The 20,621-nt window shown below is 43.0% G+C and overlaps 1 protein-coding gene across 1 annotated transcript in view; it reads right to left on the bottom strand.

The window, feature by feature from the left end:
- NMUR2 (neuromedin U receptor 2) overlaps positions 1-20,267 on the bottom strand; it is a 67,538-nt gene extending 47,271 nt beyond the window's left edge. The window contains exon 1 of the mRNA XM_063445396.1: positions 19,428-20,267. Coding sequence (XP_063301466.1) covers positions 19,428-20,150 — 723 coding nt within the window. The 5' untranslated portion in view covers positions 20,151-20,267. The remainder of the gene's footprint in view (positions 1-19,427) is intronic.
- Positions 20,268-20,621: the final 354 nt, after the last annotated feature.

Raw genomic sequence — 20,621 nt, 5'->3', positions numbered from 1 at the left:
CGGAGATTCCTAGAGGACAACCAAACCCTATCACCCGGAGCATAAGAAGGAGCCACACACCTACGACGATCAGCAAACCTCTTGTGAGCAGCAGCTGCACGACAAAGAGCAGCATGGACCTGATCCCACATCTTCCGTAAGGAGGCGAGGTGCCCGTCCAAAGCGGACATTCCCTTGTCGGAGAACACACCGGGAAGGACAGCGGGTTGGAACCCATGAGCCACCATAAAAGGACTTACGCCAGTAGAAGAATGAGACACAGTGTTCCTGGCAAATTCAGCCCAGGGAAGGAGATGGGACCAGTTGTCCTGGTGTGCATTCGTGAAACAGCGTAAATACAACTCCACAGACTGATTGGCTCGTTCGGCAGCTCCATTAGATTGCGGATGATAGGAGGAAGTAAACGATAAGGAGACCCCCATCTCAGCACAAAAGCCCCTCCAAAACCGAGAGACAAACTGAGGGCCCCTGTCAGATACAATATCTTGTGGTATACCATGCAAGCGGAACACCTCTTTGGCAAACACCTGAGCCAACTGAACCGCAGAAGGTAGCTTCTTAAGCGGAATGAAGTGCGCCATTTTGGAGAACCTATCCGTTACAGTCAAAATTACTGTCTGTCCATCAGATGAAGGAAGATCCACAATAAAATCCATGGACAAGTGTGTCCATGGTTTCTTGGGTACAGATAGGGGCATAAGGAGTCCCAGGGGTTTAACATTAGGGGACTTACACTGTGTGCAGACACGGCAAGCCTGCACATAATCTACCATGTCTTTTTTGAGTGATGGCCACCAAAACTGTTGGAGGAGACCCTTGTAAGTCTTGGTAACCCCTGGATGACCAGCCGTTTTGGCTGTGTGAAATAAAGTTAACAACTTCTTTCTGTCTTTCACTTTTATGTATAGCTTACCAATAGGAGTCTCAGGGGGTGCTTGGGATTGGTATGACTTGATACCATCAAGAAAAAGAGACGAAATAACCACGAGTAGTAGCTATTATATTAGATGTGGGTACAATGGGCTCAGGAGTGGAAGTAATAGTATCCACAGGTTCGTACTGGCGGGAGATAGCATCAGCCTTGACATTTCGATATCTGTATGTGATTATGTACTGAAAACGTGAGAGAAATAAAGACCATCTAGCTTGACGAGAGGATAACCTCTTAGCATCTGCGATATAGGATAGGTTTTTATGATCGGTTATAACCAGAATCTTATGTCTAGCTCCTTCTAACAAGTACCTCCATTCTTTAAATGCCATCACTATAGCTAATAATTCCCTGTTCCCGACATCGTAGTTCTTTTCAGACTCTGACAAGCGTTTAGAAAAGTAACCACAGGGAAGGAGGGGTTTGTCATACGATTGTTGTTGTGACAACACTGCTCCTATACCTGATTCAGAGGCGTCTACTTCCAGTACAAAGGGAAGGGAAGGATCAGGATGGTGTAACACAGGGGCAGTGGCAAATGCCTTTTTAAGTGTCTCGAAGGCCACAATAGCATTAGGATTCCAAACCCTGGGGTGTAAACCTTTTTTAGTCAGTTTAGTGATAGGGGAAATAATGGATGAGAAGTTTTTAACAAACTTTCTATAATAATTGGCAAACCCTATAAATCACTGTATTGCCTTAAGTCCTTGGGGAAGGGGCCAGGACAGTATAGCTTCCAATTTAGAAGGATCCATGCTGAATCCTTGTTCAGAAATAACATAACCCAGGAATTGTACAGAAGTTTGGTCGAATAAGCATTTTTATAATTTACAATAAAGACCGTTCTGCAACAACCTTTTGAGCACCATTCTAACATGAGTATGATGTGTTTTCAAATCCGGAGAATATACAAGTATGTCATCAAGGTAGACTACGGCACAGACATGCAGTAGATCTCTAAGGACATCATTTATGAGATCCTGAAATACGGCAGGAGCATTGCACAATCCAAAAGGCATGACCAGATACTCGTAATGCCCACTACGTATATTGAATGCCGTTTTCCACTCATCGTTCTCCTTGATACGAACAAGGTTATAAGCCCCCCTGAGGTCTAGTTTAGTAAAATATTTAGAACCTTTGACACGATCAAACAACTCAGTAATGAGAGGGATCGGATAGGCATTTTTAATCGTTATATTATTTAGAGCTCTGTAATCTATACACGGTCTCAAATCACCCTCCTTCTTAGCCACAAAAAAGAAACCAGCACCAGCAGGAGAGGAGGACCTTCTAATGAAACCTTTATTTAAGGCTTCCCGTATGTACTCCTCCATGACCTGGTTCTCTTTCTCAGAAAGAGGGTAGTCATACTCACGGTGTGGGGGTAGCTTATCTGCCTCCCTTTTTTCAAAAACCAATGCAAGGTCAGCATACACAGAAGGGACAGAAACAGAAACTGGTTTAGCCGTGGGCACGTTGAGTAAACAAACGGGACGTACATGGGCCATACAGTCTCGTTGGCAGAATTCCCCCCAGGAGAGTATAAACAACCCCAATCAAGTACTGGGTTGTGTTTAACTAACCAGGGAAAACCCAGAACGATGGAAGCAGTAGGAGAGTCAATTATTTGGAAGGTTAACCTTTCCTTGTGTAAAGCACCCACAGACATAACTATATCTTGGATTTCATGGGTCACCAGAGGCTTCTCAAGTGGTCTACCATCTATGGCCTCAACGGCCAAGGGTGTGGCCTTTCGGATCAAAGTCAAGGCTGCGGTTTTGGCAAAGTTCTCATCCATTAGGTTATCTGCCGCACCTGAATCGATCAAGGCTTTGGTTCTTATAGTGGTTTTATTGACCAAAAGAGAAACCGTAATAAATGGTCTGGAGATGGACACATGAGGGGACAAAGTCATAACACCCGAGGCCGACCCCTCTCTAGGCCTTAGGTGCTGTAGTTTCCCTGTAATTTAGGGCAGGTATTACAGTGGTGCCCCCATTTTCCACAATAAAGACATAACCCCTCCCTTCTACGATACGTTCTTTCAGCCTCAGTTAACCCCGTAGCACCCAATTGCATGGGTTCTGGTATGGTTGCCTAGGAGCGGGTAACGCTAGTAATGCAGTACTGGGTAGAGCAGGTAACACCAGTGTATCCAGCCGTCTTTGACTACGTCTCTCTCTAATGCGGTTATCAATAAGGATTACATAGTATATAACATCATCTAGAAGGACAGGCAGTTCCCTGGATGCTATTTCATCCAGTATGTAAGCGGCCAAACCCTCCTGAAAGGCTGTTACGAGGGCGTCGTTATTCCAAACCACTTCAGCTGCTAAAGTACGGAATTCAATAGTATAATCCGCTACAGATCTGTTACCCTGTCGAATCCTAAGCAGAGCTTTGCCAGCAGAGGCAACCCTACCGGGATGATCAAATGTGCGTTTGAATGCTGACAAAAAATCTGCAAAGGACATAGGAGTGAATAATGGTACTCCCTAAATAGAAAACCTAATAGGGAGTACAGAAAAAATCGGGTTCTAGGGGTGGCAACAAGGGCATAACCCTGCATAAAGCATATAATATACAGAAAAACAGAAAATGAGAGAGAGCCCCCCTCGTATACAAACAGGCAGCTCTCCTTCAAAGCCACCCCCAAATCAAAACGTCTATAGAAAATAAATAAATTTTATTAGAAATATACAAATAAGGAATATATACAGTATACAGTATATAAAGCCTAAGGACCCGTAAATGAATCTTGCCTTGAAATGCAAGGTTATGAGATAAAGATAGTATGTATTAATCACTCCTAGATGTAGCAGTATAAACATTATAAAGAGTCAGTGCTAAGGGTGATGATAACAATACAGAATGCTATCTACTGTGGCAATTAAACTAGGAGCAAATAAGTGTCCAAAGTTATAATTGCAATACTCATTGAACCTTATACAAGGTCAGAAAATACATAGTCACTAGCATAGGGTGGAAATCGAAAGGATAGGTGAGATTGTATAGTTTGAGAAGGAAATGGTAAGTAGGAATCAATGTAACACAGATCCAGATGCACAGAAGCTGTATAGATCAACCTACTAAAAACTTCAAACTAAATACTCAGAAAAACCCCCAGCAGTACATAGCCAGAAACGATCTCCCCAGCATAGCTGTGACACATTAAGGGTCAACTAGAGGTCTGGTAAAAGCAACAAGACTGCAAAGAAAGCCCAACGCGCGTTTCGCGATAACTGGACGACACACAGTATCAGGAGCAGAACTGATGTTTAATGCCACATACCCTGCTTTTATGCAACTCTCCCATGCAAGGTAGACACCCACAGAAAATTATACATTCTCCAATCACAAACTGGTTACAGCCCACACATTCCCTCCCCTTAGCCTAAGAGATAACACAATTAACTGTACATTTGAAACACACATTTTTCCCTGTTTTCTGGATGTACGCCAAGATTATGACATACACCCCTAAATTACATATCTCTTGATAGCCCTGATCTAGGTGAGCAACATACTCAAAAATCACCCAGAGTGGATCAGGGGTTCGGGAATTTCTTGGAGGTCTTCGTTTTACCGACCGCACACGAGGCAGTAGCCAAAAAGAGTTCCATGTGTTTTGGCCTTGCGGTCGGTCTCCGTTCGTGAGGTGAAAAACACAAAAATAGTCAATACAATGGACTCTGCCTGGGTTCATATGAATCCCCTTGTTCGTGGGTATCTTTTACCGAACGCCGTGCCGTTCATGTGTTTTCCCACGAACGGGTGGAGGTATGGAGGTCACCGCAGTGTTCGCATGGTCGAGTGTCCGATTTGGGTTCCAGACACTCGACAACCAAACACCGCTGTTGCGTTCGTATTGGCAAGATGGCCACCACCACGTGTTTGCATGTCGAACGGTGCCCACCCAGGGAATACACAGTGCGTTCGTATAATTTTCAGTCAGGATGGTATGAATAACGATGGGGGGGTCAATTAGAGCCATGTTCCTCTCCGTGGTGGTTTGGTTGTTCAGTAGTTTGTTTGTTTGTCGAACGGAGATATTTAACATGTTGGCAATTGGGTTCCTACCGAACAACCAGACAAATGCTTCAGCAGCTCCCTGGTTACTTCTTGTCTTAAAAGTAACGAACCACAGGAAATTTAACATAATGTTGTAACAATAAAAGTTATGGACAGCCAAAATTAAGGATGGTGGATAGTAGCCAAACGCAATCCGCTACACTGCTCCCCCTTGCCCACAAGCCGGCATACACAGTCTGATCCATCATGGATCGGCTTGGGGATGTCTGGGGTTGCTCACAGATCATTTTTCCAAGTCAGTTTGTCTAGATTACCCGTCAGCGTTTCCGTTTTGTTTTCCTGGGCGGTACTGGATGTTGAAGTCAAATGGCTGCAGCGCCAAACTCCAACACAGCAGCCGGGCGTTGTCCCCAGCCACCTGGTTTAACCAGACCAACGGGTTGTGATCCGTGAGCAAAAAAAAGGGCTGTCCATACAAATAGGGTTGTAACCTTTTCAGGGCCAACACCACAGCCAGGCATTCCTTCTCGATGGCGGCGTAGCATACTTCTCTGGGTAACAGTTTCTGACTGATGTAAACCACTGGATGTTCTCCGCCATCGGCTCCGACTTGGCTCAGTACTGCCCCCAATCCAAACATAGAAAAGTCTGTGTGAACGAGAAAACGTTTGTTGCTTCTATATGGGCCAGGTGCTCTTGCCAGGTATCGCTAAAGATGACTATGTCATCTAAGTATGCGCAGGTATAGTCCTGGAACCCATCTAGGAGCCAGTCCACCATCATTTGAAAGGTAGCTGGAGCGTTTTTCATCCCAAACAGCATTACCTTAAATTGGTATAAGCCGAATGGGGTGACAAAAGCTGACTTAGGGATAGCGTCCGGGGCTATGGGTATCTGCCAATACCCCTTACAGAGATCAATTGTTGTGAGGTATTGGCCCCTGGCCATCCGGTCTAGCAGTTCATCTATCCTTGGCATAGGATAGGCATCGGACACTGTCTTTTCGTTTAACCTCCGGTAGTCTACGCAGAAGCGCGTCGTACCGTCCTGCTTGGGTACGAGGACTACTGGAGAGGCCCAGGGGCTGTCCGACTGTTCAATCAGTCTCGTGGATCTCCTCGCGTATATTCTCCCGTACCGCCTCAGGGATGTGGTCTGGGGTCTGGCGCATTGAGAGCTTACCTGGTGTCTGGCCAGAGGAGTGTATCACATTAGAGAAGGTGTCTCTCTTCTCTCTTAACAGTTGTTGTACCTCCATAATGCCACAGAATTTCCAGAGGTGTTAGGTATCTTCCGCGGTGAACTGAGTACCCCGATCCGAGATTATCTCCAAACGCAATCCATTACATTTTATAGCTCTGTCTATCTTCTTCACTCTGTTTTTTTTTTTTAATAATTACAAATTGCTAACTTTTAGTTTTTTACTATTTTGGCCACATCTGCGGAGTATGACGCGGAGAATGACAGTGATTTCTTTTTTGCTTTTACTGACAAGCCTAATGCAATTGTCTGTTGCCTTCAGCAGTGCAACTTTTTAAAAATCCCATTTCTCTCTGACTCCCTTGAAAAAAGTCTGATTATGACTCCTTTACACGTATCCTAATTTTAGAAAAGTCTGTTTTTCTAAATTCTAAAACTTTTGTTTTTATGTGGTATGACTCAGTCACTGTTCTTATAGAGACAATCCAAGTAGGGAGTTTAGGAAATGTGTGCTCCTGGCACAATCAGCTGTTTTGGTTTTCCAGTTCACATCAGGAAGATTAAAGTAACCCATGATGATAACTTCCCCCTTCATTGTCATTTTAGCTATTTCCTCAACTATTCTATTTGTTCTGGGGGCCCATAAATCACACTTACACGAGTTACTGTGTTACTCTTGGCTTTTTATTAGCTGTCATTATCTATTCAAATATATCCCCTAACCTCCAAACATCCCAGCTAAAATAAATGGACACAGAAACAGATCTAGTGAGGAGAGCATTGCTACAGCTTTATTATTTTTTACCACATTTGTAGTTTTATTATAAAAAACAGTATAGGCCAATTGAACAAAACATTCAATTATCTTATAATAAACACCAACTGCCAACTGATAAACTCAGGTCCAGTAGGCAGATTTACCTAACTCTCAGCTTGATCCCTATAGCAACTATTGAAAAGGAACACTAACTTCTGCGCGTGCTCCCTAGCTCCAAATATTTAAGGCCCTGGCCAGGAATTAAAGGGACACTATAGTCACCAGGACAACTACAGCTTATTGTTGTTCTGGTGAGTATAATCATTCCCTTCAGGCTTTTTGCATTAAACACTGTCTTTTCAGAGAAACATTACAGCCTAGAGGTATTGTCACTGTCTACTCCTCATATGGCTACTAGAGGTGCTTCCTGGGGCATTGCTGCACAGCGTGTAGCACTGACATTCAGTGTCTCCAACCTCTGCATGGAGACACTGAACTTTCCTGATTGTTTCAATACATCTCTATGAGAAGATACGGATTGGCCAGGACTGTGTTTTGCTCATGCTGGATCTGCCCCTGATCTGCCTCTTGACGGTCTCAGTCAATGCTTTCCTAAGGGAAAGCATTGTGATTGGCTCAGATCAACACTTCTGATTATGTCAGCCAAGCAGGCAGATCATGGCAGAGTCAGCAGCAGGAGATTGGAATAAAGGAAAATGTTGCTATATTTAGGGGCGGTAAGGGGGCTAGATACTATAGGATCAGGAACACAAATGTATTCCTGACTCTATAGTGTTTCTAACACAATAGAGTCAGGGATACATTTGTGTTCCTGACCCTATAGTATTCCTTTAAGCTATGACAGAACTGAATCAAAAGAAAGAAAAGAAGAGGGGAAAAATAATAATAAATTAGATGGTTTATGGTGATGGACCAACTTCTGCTGAAGTCCAGGGAGCAGGAGGAAATGACAAGTACAGTTGCTCTTATACTGTAACCTCAGGACAAATATGTCGATATTAACAATTCTTTCGGCAAATATCCCAAGCTCTTGAATCATATTAATTAGAGGGCATGAAAAGATAAATTAATGCATATTCCATATTGGCAGAAGTCTTTTTGTCAGTCTCCAACAATAATGTATACTGAATCATCATCAGACTTAGCTTGCTGATTAGGCATATAAGTGTAAAAGACTAAAGTCTAATCAATATGTGTCAGCACAGCTGAGAAGCACTGTCAGTTATCATCGGATGATAATTCATCACTGCTCTAAACATGAATTTACATGGAATACTAAATATCTCAATACTTGCTTCTGTTAATCCTGTGCCGTTTAATATCTAAACACTAGATCAATAATATACTAATGTATTTTATGATATACTGAACTGTTTTTAAAGACTTTTAAGCACCTTACTTTCATTATTGGGCTGTCACACTATTAACTGAACAAATAATTTACAAATGTTTATGTGAGGGTTTTGATCCAAGTGGCTTACAAATATACAAACTATGCCAGTCAGAGGATAATAATGAATACAACTGAAGAACAACTGCTCGGAGTGGGTAGGGGAATGTATTGATTGGAAACATGAAAGCAAGATGATCACTTTAATGAGGTAAATGGGGGAAAGTAGAGATTGGACTGCTAAAGAGGGTTAAATTAATACATCAATAACAGACAGTGTAGTACCTATAAAACACTTCTTTAAAATTTTGAAGAGAGTCGAACTAAAGGAAAACAAAATTCTAATGAAAAGGGATAATTAAGAGAATGAAAATAATCTGTTGAGAGCGGGCTTTATTAGTAGTATTATTTAAACAAATAGAGCAATAGTCATAAACTCATGCAAAAATACAAATTGAATGTGATTTCAAATGAATAACTGTATAAATTGATGTCAATAGTTAACACACAGTTCTTTTCCTCCTAATGAAAAACAACAGATTTACAGCCCAAAGACTGCCAGTATTCCTACTAATGCTAGTAAAATGGCTGTTTTACAGCCAACCATTCACCAAATGATCTCGGCTTATTAAGCACAGTGTAATGTAAAAGGCAGCTCTCTCCATCAGCTGTTTAAGAGCCATTTTATACACCTGTTCTGTGATTTACAAAGCATTTACTGAATTATAGGATAACAGAGATTTTCAGAAATAAGAACATCTTGCAAGGAATTGGAGAAAGTGCAAGTCTAAGTGCACACACGCATACACAGAGCAATGCAAACAGTAGATTCCAGATAAACAGCTAGGAGAGGTAGAATTCTATTATATTGACAGGATATCCTTATACTATTAGCAGTTGAACAAGTAAGAAAATATTTGTAAAAAAAACAAGATGTACAAAAAATACAAGCGTCATGCTTCTGTTTGTAATTAAGAGCATTAGAATAGTGCTAAACTATTTTTTTTAAATGGTACTGTCACCTGAATACAATGTCTTTTCATGAATCAAATTAAAACAATATTGTCACAAGTTAATATTATGATTCATCTAGGTTAATATCCATACTTAAGTGGTTGAGAGCAAAATGCAATGAAAACTGCAATAGGATTTAAATGTGCACTGCAAAAATGTACACATAGGTTTCATAGTGACGAATCACACGTGGATTTTTTACAGCTTTTTAAGTGTATGCAGTGTGTGTGTAATGGAGTCAGTGTATGTAGTAGATGCAGTGTGTGTAGATGTACTGTAGTGTGCTTGTGTAGTGGATGCAGTGTGTGTTGTGGATGCAGTGTGATTGTGTAGTGGATGCAGAATGTGTTTGGAGTAGAAAAGGGGCTTTGGACGTTTCAGCAGTTTTTTAAACGTTATAATTACATGATTTTGCTATTTCATGACGAAAAGTCATAATTTTATGAAAGACACGTAGGCTCACATTGCTTAACCCTTTCTTTACTGTCCACCAATAGGAGCAAATAATACAAACAGTAAGAAAAATTGGTATACATAGCAATAGGCCACTTCCATACCAAGTCCCAGTATAATAGTCAGCACATCCCATCATATTTCCTCTTTCAAACAACAGGAACCGATGAATCAGTCCAACAGCAGTAGAACAACTGTCTTGAAATCCAGTGGGAATCCAACCAGGAACAAATAAACAAACTGGGACCAATCCATCACAGAATAAGAAATTGCCAATGTAGAGTAGAGTTCAATTTTGGCGGGAAGCAGTGAGGACCCTCAACCAGCACCGAATCAACCTGTGAAAACACAAAAAACAGGAGCCCAACGGTTAAATTGATACTTGAACCAAAGTGCGCATGCCGAGAAACATCATATCCATAGATAGGGCACAGTACCCACATAGCAAAAAACCTCATGACAAGAACATAAAACACAACCAGGCCACATGTGAACATAAATGGTTAAATAAACACAGTGCGCACCACACATACCTACCACACCCTGGAATCCTTATATGAGAGAGAAAAGTCAACAGGGAGGGAGAATCAAGTAAGATAAACATAGAAGGGTGGGACAATACTCGCCTATGTGTCTTTCATAAAATCATGACTTTTCGTCATGAAATAGCAAAATCATCTAATTTTATGCCAAGGCACAGAGGCTCATATTGCAAGTTTAAAGCTGACCAACGACCGATGAAAAAACGTGAGGGACTGGTCGAAAATAAAATTCACGAAATGTGGACTCACGGGACCAATCCGCCATCCTCATCAAGTCTTCCAGACGTGCCCCCGAAACTACATGGCTGATGCCCCTCGGGAGGAATGGGTGCTAAAGATGGACGTATCCACACCAGCCTCCGACAACACCCATTTCACCCAGCAAGCCTGGGTAGTACCGGACACAGGGATGACAAACCAAGGGAAAAAGTTGTGGAGACAATACTGAACGATGTGCACTCGTCCGAAGCTCATACTCACGCAAACAAGCCACTGGACACAATGCCGGAGCAGCTGGAAAACTCAGATACCATACCGACCGAATAGCCGTCTTAGTGCGTCAGGAGATGTTAAAGGTCACCCCGTCTGGGGTGAAAGACCGAACATTGTAGTCCAGGGCACGAACATCCGAAACTCGTTTGCATGAAATGAGGCAAAAGAGAGAGAACAATTTGGCTAACAATTGTCGTAAGGAGAGGTCCGAGTTAGGAGGCCAGGAATTAAAGAGAGACAACACGCAGGGGACATCCCAAGTAGAAGAGTATCGAGGCCTAGCAGGGCGTGACAGTCGTGAGCCCCAAAGCAAACGGCACAGCTCTGATGAGCCAAGGAAATGGATGATCTGTACAAGTTAATTGTGAGATATGCACGACCAGCCTCGAAAAACGAGGTGAGGAATTAAAGGATCGCAGTCACAGGGGCAAAAACGGATTCCATGTTCTGAGCAAGGCACCAGCCAGCTCAAGCTCTCCAACCAGTCCCATATGATCGTCTAGCACATGTGTCCGCCAGGAGGTGTTGAGTTGGGAAGTCTGAAACCCCCTGTACTTCCCAGGAACACCGGAATGCTCCACGCAGCAGCAACTACCCGTCCAGCAGGAGAGGGTTTCACTGGCCCGATGGATCCAGAAGAAGGTCTGGGTAAGATGGCAACAGCCTGGGCACATCCACTGCCAGTTCCAGGGTCAGCAGAATCAGTTCGTCAGTTGGCGGCGAAGGACCAGAGGGATCATGGCAAACGGAAGGAAGGCATAAGTTGAGCGAGCCGGTCCAGTCTTGAAGAAGGCGTCCACTGCCTCTGCAGCCAGGTCCGGGCACCAGCTGTAGAACCGTGGTAACTGGGTATTGAGCCGGGATGCAAAGAGGTCATGGGCAAAATGATCCCAGAGAGACGAGATAACGAGAACACAGCTACATCCAATCTCCAGTCGCTGCTATCTGACAGATAGCATGTACTCCAGTCTGCATGCATGTTGTGGAGTCTCGGGACTGCTGTGGAAGTATTCCACCTGGACCACCAGATCCCTGGCCAAGCAATATGCCCAAAAGTCCTTTGCACAGGTGGGTCAGAACTGCTGACTGTGTGCCGACCATGTGATTGACATAACGGACCACTGAGACGTTGTCCATGCGCAGCTGGATGCATGCACTGGTAGTCCCATTTGCAAAACTCCGGATTGCAAAGGAGCCAGCCAGGAGTTCCAGAGCGTTGATGTGGAGTCGGGATTTGTCTTCTGACCAACGTTCTCCAGTAGTCATATTGTTGCAGTGGGCACCCGAACCGTGGAGACTTGTGTCCGAATCCACTGTAAAGTCCGGTTGGGAACCGAAGATGGCCTTGCCATTCCAAGCCGAGAGGTTGTGGATCCACCAGGTCAATCCGTCTTGTTTCTCTGTGTCCACAGAGATCATGTCCGCATAGGATGCTCCGTTGCGGAGGTGTGCAATCTTCAGGCACCAATGATTCTTGCCAGATGGCATAGTGGTTTCTGCGGGTGCGCCAGTGCGCGGTTTAACTCATTGTGGATGGTCCGATTCTTGGACGAAGGAAGGCTCAGTGACTCCGCTCCGCAGTCTACGGTGAAACCGAGGAACTCCATGCATCACGAAGGAGACAGGCAGGACCTCTCCCAGTTGAGGAGGAAATCCAGGCAAGAGAGGAGGTCTATCGTCCACTGCAGGTGGCGCAGGAGGACGGAGCGATCCTGTGCCTTGATCAGGATGTCGTCCAAGTAGACAATTATTTGAACTCCTCGACTGCACAACCCAAGCCATGGCCGGGCGCATCAACTTTGTGAAGCACAAAGGTGCCGACGAGCGTCCAAAAGGAAGACATGTAAAGCGACAGGTGTAGCCCTTCCATTGGAAACGTAATAAGTCCCTGGACGTGTCGCCCACTGGGACCATCAAGTACGCATCCTTCAGAACCAGTTTCGCCATCTAGTCATCGTGAAGGAGTAAGTCCCGCAGAAGGTGGATGCCCTCCATTTTGAAGTGGCAGTAGCGCACCAAGGCATTGAGGGGATGGAGATTGATAACTGGGCGCATCTGTCCGCCCTTCTTTTCCACCAGGAAAATGTTGCTGAGGACCCCGGTGGGGTCGACAATTCCACATCTATCAAGACGCAGTCGCTCACGGAGAACGAGATTGGGTGAGGAGAGGGGATGTGACAAAGAGTGTCGACCAATTCTATGTGGAAACCCCGAACAGTGGCCAGAATCCAAGCATCGGAGGTGATGGCTGACCAAGTGTGGAAAAAATGATTTTTTTCTGCCCCCTACACAAACATGGGAAGAAACATGAGGTAGATGTAAGCTTACCATAAGGGCGTCTGGAACTGGAGTTCCCTCTGAAGCCTCTGGATCGCCATGGCCCTTCGCGAGAAGGGAAGGGAGGTTTCTCTCCTCCTGATAGGGGGGTTGCTGTGTGTAGGAGTCTTGTCCCGAGCCACGGGAGTTGTAGTTAGAACAGCCGGACAGACGACCCCTGAATCTGCCAGCCCTGGTAGAGACTAGCCCTTGAAATAACCTCTGGGATTGTGCTTTATCCAGGGCTGTAAAAGCTCCAACAAAATACCCCAGGTCCTTTATAAAAGAGTCCCCAAACAAGAGACCCTGGGCGTCCTTGCCTGCCTTGGTGAGATTGGCCAATTTTGACTCTATTTTAAAGAGAATGGCTTTACGCCGTTCTACGGACAGGGAGGTGTTAACACTGCCCGCAATGCACATTGCTGTCTGTACCCAGCCACAGAGTTATTCTGGGTCAACCTGCCTGTTCCCAGCTCTGGCATCTTCTGCCAGGTCGAACAATTTTGCCAAGGGACCAAATATGTCCAAATGTTTATCTTGGCACGATTTAAGTGCCGAGTCCAGACCCTTGCGAGTCTTCCACCCCAATTTAGAGAGGAATTGGGTCATGTTGGGGTCAACTACTGGGGTCTCACAGACTTTATTAGGCACCAAAGGCCCTGGGCATTCAGCCCTGAGCTTACTCCGGACTGCCTTACTGAGGGGGCACTGTACCAAGTTTTCTAGGTAACGTGCCATGTGGTCCGCTGGGGAGCCATTCAGCCGACTTTGAATGATGGAGGTCATCCGTGTTAAACATGGGTTCTCCAGATAGATCCTTGAGAGTGGAGTCTGTAGTAGCGGGGGAGTCACTTCGAGAGCCACCGGCAGAAAGGGAGAGACACAAGTTAACACAGAGCCAGAAGGACGGAAGGTTAGAAAATGGCTGCCGCCGGTCTCGTGAGATTCGCGGCAAAAAATCCTGTGAACGTGTCCAATTCGTGAACCGATTTGGCGAAACAGGACTAATTCCTAGGAATAAACTGATGAATGGTCAGTACACGGCAAAACAGCCGAACAAAAAACCATTTGCGGCAAAAACACTCAAACGCAGCAAAATAGTCGAATGGTACTATATCCCGGTCAAACTAACGAACAGCACAGATTCGTGGTGAGTTTAGCCGAAAGGGCTTAACTCAGACATGAAAAAAGCTGAACAGTAGTGAGGAAACAGGTGCAAATTGGCACCCAACAGTCAAGGAGAAGGGGGAGAGACAAAAAAAAGCTTAGAAAATAAGGAAAAAATAAGAAGATAAAGGATATGAAAATAGGAGCAATAAAGTGAAGCTCAAGGGAGAGGAGAAATACATGTAAGAATGCCCCAAAGATAGGTGTGGAACCCTGGACTCAAAGGTAAAATAATTTAACTTAATATGATACAAAACAGAATTAATAATAACAAGATAATAATAAGAAGCAATTACTAAATAATAAGTAATCAAAACAGATAAAGGTAATGTGAAAAAACAGCTATTGGTAAGAGTAAAATTTGTTGTACTTATCTTGTGTGGAGCAGCAAAGAAATAGGAAAAATTATGGGAGGTGCTGACTATTATACTGGGACTTGGTATGGGAGTGGCTTATCGCTATGTATACCATTTTTTTCTTACTGTTTGTATTCTTTGCTGCTATTGGTGGACAGTAAAGAAAGGGTTAAGCAATATAAGCCTCCGTGTCTTGACATAAAATCAAGCTTACTCCCAGATTCCTTGGTGGTCCAGCATGTGTGGTGACGAGGGGGCCCAGCAGACTCCATCTTCCACTGTCAGCCTTTCCTTTTTCATGGGCCCGGCATGGAGCATTGCTATGGTAAGCCACTGCAACTCTCACAAGAGGACAGTGTTCATTGGCCCTCAGATATGAATATATATATATATATATATATATATATATATATATAAAGAGAGAGAGAGAGGGAGAGTTATCCTTGCTATATTTGCATTGTGGATATAGGGCCATAGGCCCCATACAGCTCTCCTGGCTGTACTCCCTGATGGCGCCCCTGGCAGTCATCTTTAAAAACCTAATTTTATGGGTTTATAAGAATGAGTGTTAATTATGTTTCTAATTATTTCATTTCTAAATTTAGAAGTAGCCAATAGGAAGAACCAATAAACTAAGGATGGTGTAATGTATGGCATTAACGTTTAGGTGGAAAAATGTATTAGTGATAAGTCCAAGTAATGAGTGTTAAACAGAATAGCAGTTCTGAATTGCCCCCCCCAAAATATTTGTGAAATGGTGAATTACAACATATGATCACATCTTTGAATTAATTATGCATATGACTAAAACACAAATTGACTTTGGGAAGTGATAAGGGAGTCACCAGTTCAGCAAATATTCTCCAGAATATTAGAGTGGGTGGACATGCTCAAGCAATCTTTTTTTCATAGCAGTTGATGTTTTTTACTATTATGTTATGTCTAATATAGTTCTTATCTCTTCTTTAAAATCTCTGAAATTTCTATGAATGGTGGTCACTAACAGGTTATTTATCTGACTTTGCAACTGATTCCAAAGTAAAGTTATTACTATAGAAAATTAAGGTATTTAAGTAAATTATGTGCATAGCTATTAACACTTTAAGGACCATAGCTTGTCTATGCCATCATCGTACAAAAGCCCTTTGTGACGGAACTATGAATTCTGCCTGGACACTCTTAATAATAATACAGCTGGACATACAAAGGACCGAATTGCTTGTTACATGTGAATTACTATTACCCAAGAATGAACTCAAATCACCGAACACCGGACCACCTTGGTGTGCAATTAAGTGACATTTTACCTCCCAGCTCTATTTCAGCCGTTCGCATGGTTCAGCACGAATCCTTTGTGTTAAGCATAGGTGGCCGCCATTTCGGGACTTTACACGTGGTTGCGGCCATCTTACCGCACGAACAGCGGTGTTTGCCAGCAATCGCCTGGAACTAAAAACGGGGAAAGCATTGGATTGGCTGAAATCTGCAAGGAGCAGGGCCAAACACCGTTTTGGACAATCAGCACCTCCTAATAGAGATGCATTGTATCTCTGAAAAGGTAGTGTTTGCATAAAAATGCCCGAAGGCAATGATTGTACTTACCAGAACAACTACATTAAGCTGTAGTTGTTCTGGTAACTATAGTGTCCCTTTAATGAATTTAACATTTGTGACATAAATATGGTATTTAGTACACAGATTGTGATGACAGAATTGTCCATAATTAGTTCTATGCCTTTTGTGTGTTCTTTATTAAATCTATTTGTTACCATAATGATAACTATTATCTCCCACCAACAGCAATTATTTTGTTGAGATATATATGCAGAGCACAAAAGTGGAAGAAATTACATAAAATAATCCTTTGTTAAGATAGAAAAGCTTTTAAGAGATTAGAAATGGGCACACAAAACAAAAAATACAGGTATTCTGGAAAATTGGAGTTGCACAATGTAAAGGTACATAATTGGTGTGATAGAGCAGACACTGAAAAGGAGGTAGAAAAGGTGACAAGCTTTGCAAAACACATTTAAACTAAAGGTCGAATTTGCATTAGTGATTCAGAACAATTCAGACACTGGGCAAACCAAACTGAGATAAGCAGTTTTTTTTGGTTCATCAGGAAATTAAAGGGATACTCCAGGCACCCAGACCACTTCTGCCCATTGGAGTGGTGTGGGTGCCAACTCCCACTACTCTTAACCCTGCAAGTGTAATTATTGCAGTTTTCATAAACTGCAATAATTAACTTGCAGGGTTAAGTCCTCCTCTAGTGGCTGTCCTCTAGACAGCTACTAGAAGAGACTTCCGTATTCATAGAACACGAAAAGTGTTTTAAAACAATGCTGGACGTCCTCACACTATGTGAGGACCTCCAGCGTCGCCGAAATCCCCATAGGAAAGCATTGCATAATGCATTCCTATGGGGAGGTCTAATGCGTGTGTGCGGCCATTGCCGCGCATGTGCATTAGGTCTACCCCTGCTGAAAGCCGTGCATGTGCTTTAGGTCTCCCCGGCGGCTGACGTTGGCGAGGGAGGAGCCTAGGCGGAGCCTGACCCTGGGACATCGGCGCTGGAATCTGGTAAGTCAATGAAGGGGTTTTAACCCCTTCAGCAACTTGGGATGGGGGGTGGGAGGTAGAGGCAGGGGCGTATTAGCCGCGAGGCAAACAAGGCATTTGCCTTGGGCGGCATTTTCCAGGGGGCAGCAAAAAACGCCGCCCCCAAATGCCCAGGGCAAATGCCTTGTTAGCCTTGCGGCTAACTGACATGCCGTCTGGGCGGGCGATCTGCTGGGCAGCGCTGGCGGTCGGCCGGCGAGGGAGCACTTCCTCTGAGCTGTCTGCTCAGCTCCCTCGCGCGCCGCACAGTGAGGCTGGGAGCCGGAATATGACGTGCGAGGGAGCTGAGCAGACAGCTCAGAGGAAGTGCTCCCTTGCCGGCCGCCCACCAATGCCGCCCAGCAGCCACTGGACCACCAGGGAGAAATAGGACCCCCCCACCCCCCAGCATTCCCAAAGGTAAGGAGGCTGGGGGGGGCGTAAATTAAAAAAAAAATGTGTTAAATATGTGAGTGAGTGAGTATGTGTGTATGTCTGTTAGTGTGTGTGTGTGTGTGTGTGAATGTCTGTGTGTGTGTGTGTTAGTGTGTGTCTGTCTGTTAGTGTGTGTGTGTGTGTGTCTGTTAGTGTGTGTGTGTATGTCTGTTAGTGTGTGTGTGTATGTCTGTTAGTGTGTGTGTGTGAATGTCTGTTAGTGTGTATGTCAGTGTGTGTGTCTGTTAGTGTGTGTGTGTGAATGTCTGTTAGTGTGTCTGTGTATGTCTGTTAGTGCGTCTGTGTATGTCTGTTAGTGTGTGTGTGTATGTCTGTTAGTGTGTATGTCTGTTAGTGTGTGTGTATGTATGTCTGTTAGTGTGTGTCTGTTAGTGTGAGTGTGTGTGTATCTGCTAGTGAGTGTGTGTCTGTTAGTGTGTGTCTGTTAGTGAGTGTGTCTGTAAGTGTGTGTGTGTGTTTCTGTTAGCGAGTGTGTATTTCTGTTAGCTAGTGTATGCGTATCTGTAAGTGAAGGTGTGTGTGTGTATTTAGAAGGCGGGGCGGGGGAAGGGTGGGTGTGATGCGGGCGGGGGGAAGGGTTGGATGGGGGTGGCGCGGGCGGGAGGGGGGCGCCTGAGTTTTGTCCTGCCTAGGGCAGCACAAAATCAGGATACACCACTGGGTAGAGGGGCACTAGAGGGTCCTGTAGTGCCAGGAAAATGAATATGTTTTCCTGGCACTGGATAATTCCTCTAAGCTGGCTTAATTGAACATGAGCTTGAGTACACAATAATTCAGGGCACCCAATGAGACGTTAGTGGTAAATGTAAGTGAATGGAACCTGCTGACCACTTCTATTAACTTGAACGAGTGGTTCTCATTATTTTTTTTTCCAATAGATGAAAAGCCTGTGAAGATAAAAACGCATGTTCAGTAATTATTCTATAGAAATGTATACTAGTCTATGGGGGTTCAATGCTGCTTAGTTCTAATTTAAATACATGACTTATTTTCACATTCTAATCTGCCAGCAATATATATTTAATCAATGCCACTCACATACTTTATAATAATATGTATAACTTAAATAGAAAGCCGTTGGCATTCCAGCTGGCTGTAAACTAAGCGTATGAAGATTCCTAACCAGTCAGCTTGTTGAGCTTGAGAAGAAATTGCAGTTCACAGTAGCCACCATATCATGCTTTTTATTCAATTTTCCTTAATCCACTATTACAATTATTAATACATATTTGTTTATTGTATTTATTAACACTACTGTGTTATTTTGTTGTTCCTGATCTTTGCCTCTGCACTTTGAGAGCATTTTTATTAATGTTTACTAATGTTCTAGATTAGATTTTACTTGAAAATCCTTAAGCCATATATATATATATATATATATGTATACATTCTCAATTAATATGCCCTGGCAGAATCCATGAATGGCTGCAGCATATACAATGTTCAGGTGAAACAGAGCAGTCTAGTAAAAAAAATAAATACGTTTATGGATTTATGGGTTATATTTGGTCCAGGAACAATTTTGAAAAGCTTTTTTGAAAAAGGACCTACTTAGGTGAAAACCTTTATACCGCACTGATTTGTGTAATGAAAAGTTTATTTGATACTAATAGTTTTTTTTGCCAATGCTAAGCTTACAGCATATAAAATATGAAAATATATACCATGATATAAACAATTATATTTAAACACTTACTTTGACTCCCATCAAACAGTAGAGGACACTTATAACTGCCATTGGAAGCACATAGAAGAGCAGTGACGTCACTTGAATAATACAGTTATATATCCATAAGGGTTGAACTACAGTGCATGTAGCTGAATCTGGAACGAGGCTCCCATTTGGAAAATACTGCAGTAGAATCCCATGTGTGCTTGTATTGGGAATTGAAAAAAGAATAGAGAAAATCCACAGAGTGACAATTATTCTAAGTGCCCTTCTTCGAGTGCTCTTAAGCTTGGCTTGGAAAGGATGAATTATGGCAACATATCTCTCCACACTTACGGTGGTAACACTTAAAATTGAAGCAAAACATACTGTCTCAAATAGGACAGTCTTAAAATAACAACCCCAAGCACCAAAAAGAAAAGGGTAGTTGCTCCACATCTCATATACTTCAAGAGGCATTCCAAGGAGCAGGACCAAGAGGTCAGAAACAGCAAGACTGAACAAGTAATAGTTTGTTGGAGTTCTCATGTTATGATGCTTTAAGATCACAAGACATACCAGCAGATTCCCACTGACTCCCACTAAAAAAATAGCTGTATATACTAAAGTCATGGGGAGTGACAGTCGACTACGTTTTGGCCCACACAAGTATGCAAGGTATTCTTCAGTGCTGTTAAGGTACTTTGACATGGATTGGTCTGGGAACAAATGATCTGACCAGGCAGAACTAATGTTCTGTTGGTCCTCCATTCTGCCAGGGAACTGAAATGAATCAGGCGTTAAAATGAAGTCTCTAAAAAAATCTAAAAACAGAAATAAAAAACAGAAATCTAGATAGCTGCAAGAAGAAAAACAATGACAAGGAAACTTTTGGAACTGTAGATAATGTTCAGAAAAAAAAATACTAATTAGCATCTACAAACCACCAAATAAGCATTGCATGGAAAACAAATGGTTTTGAAGAAAGTATTGACAAAATAATAAAAAAGCAAAAATGATGAGAATTTTTTTTATAGAACAACTAAAAACAGGATAAAGACAAACAAAAACCAAACAGACAGTAACTGCCTTAAGACAAGAAAACAAGCTTACAGATAAAGAGTTAATAAATAAAAGAAATTTGATGGGTTAAATCACAGTGGTTGTTATAGATGGAAAAAAATATGATTAGAGAAATACAAATATACAAAATAAAAGATAAATATAATAAACATAGTGATG

This window comes from Pelobates fuscus, chromosome 3 (genome assembly GCF_036172605.1).
Source record: "Pelobates fuscus isolate aPelFus1 chromosome 3, aPelFus1.pri, whole genome shotgun sequence".
In the NCBI taxonomy this organism is placed as follows: domain Eukaryota; kingdom Metazoa; phylum Chordata; class Amphibia; order Anura; family Pelobatidae; genus Pelobates; species Pelobates fuscus.
This window is presented reverse-complemented; position numbering and strand designations above follow the sequence as displayed.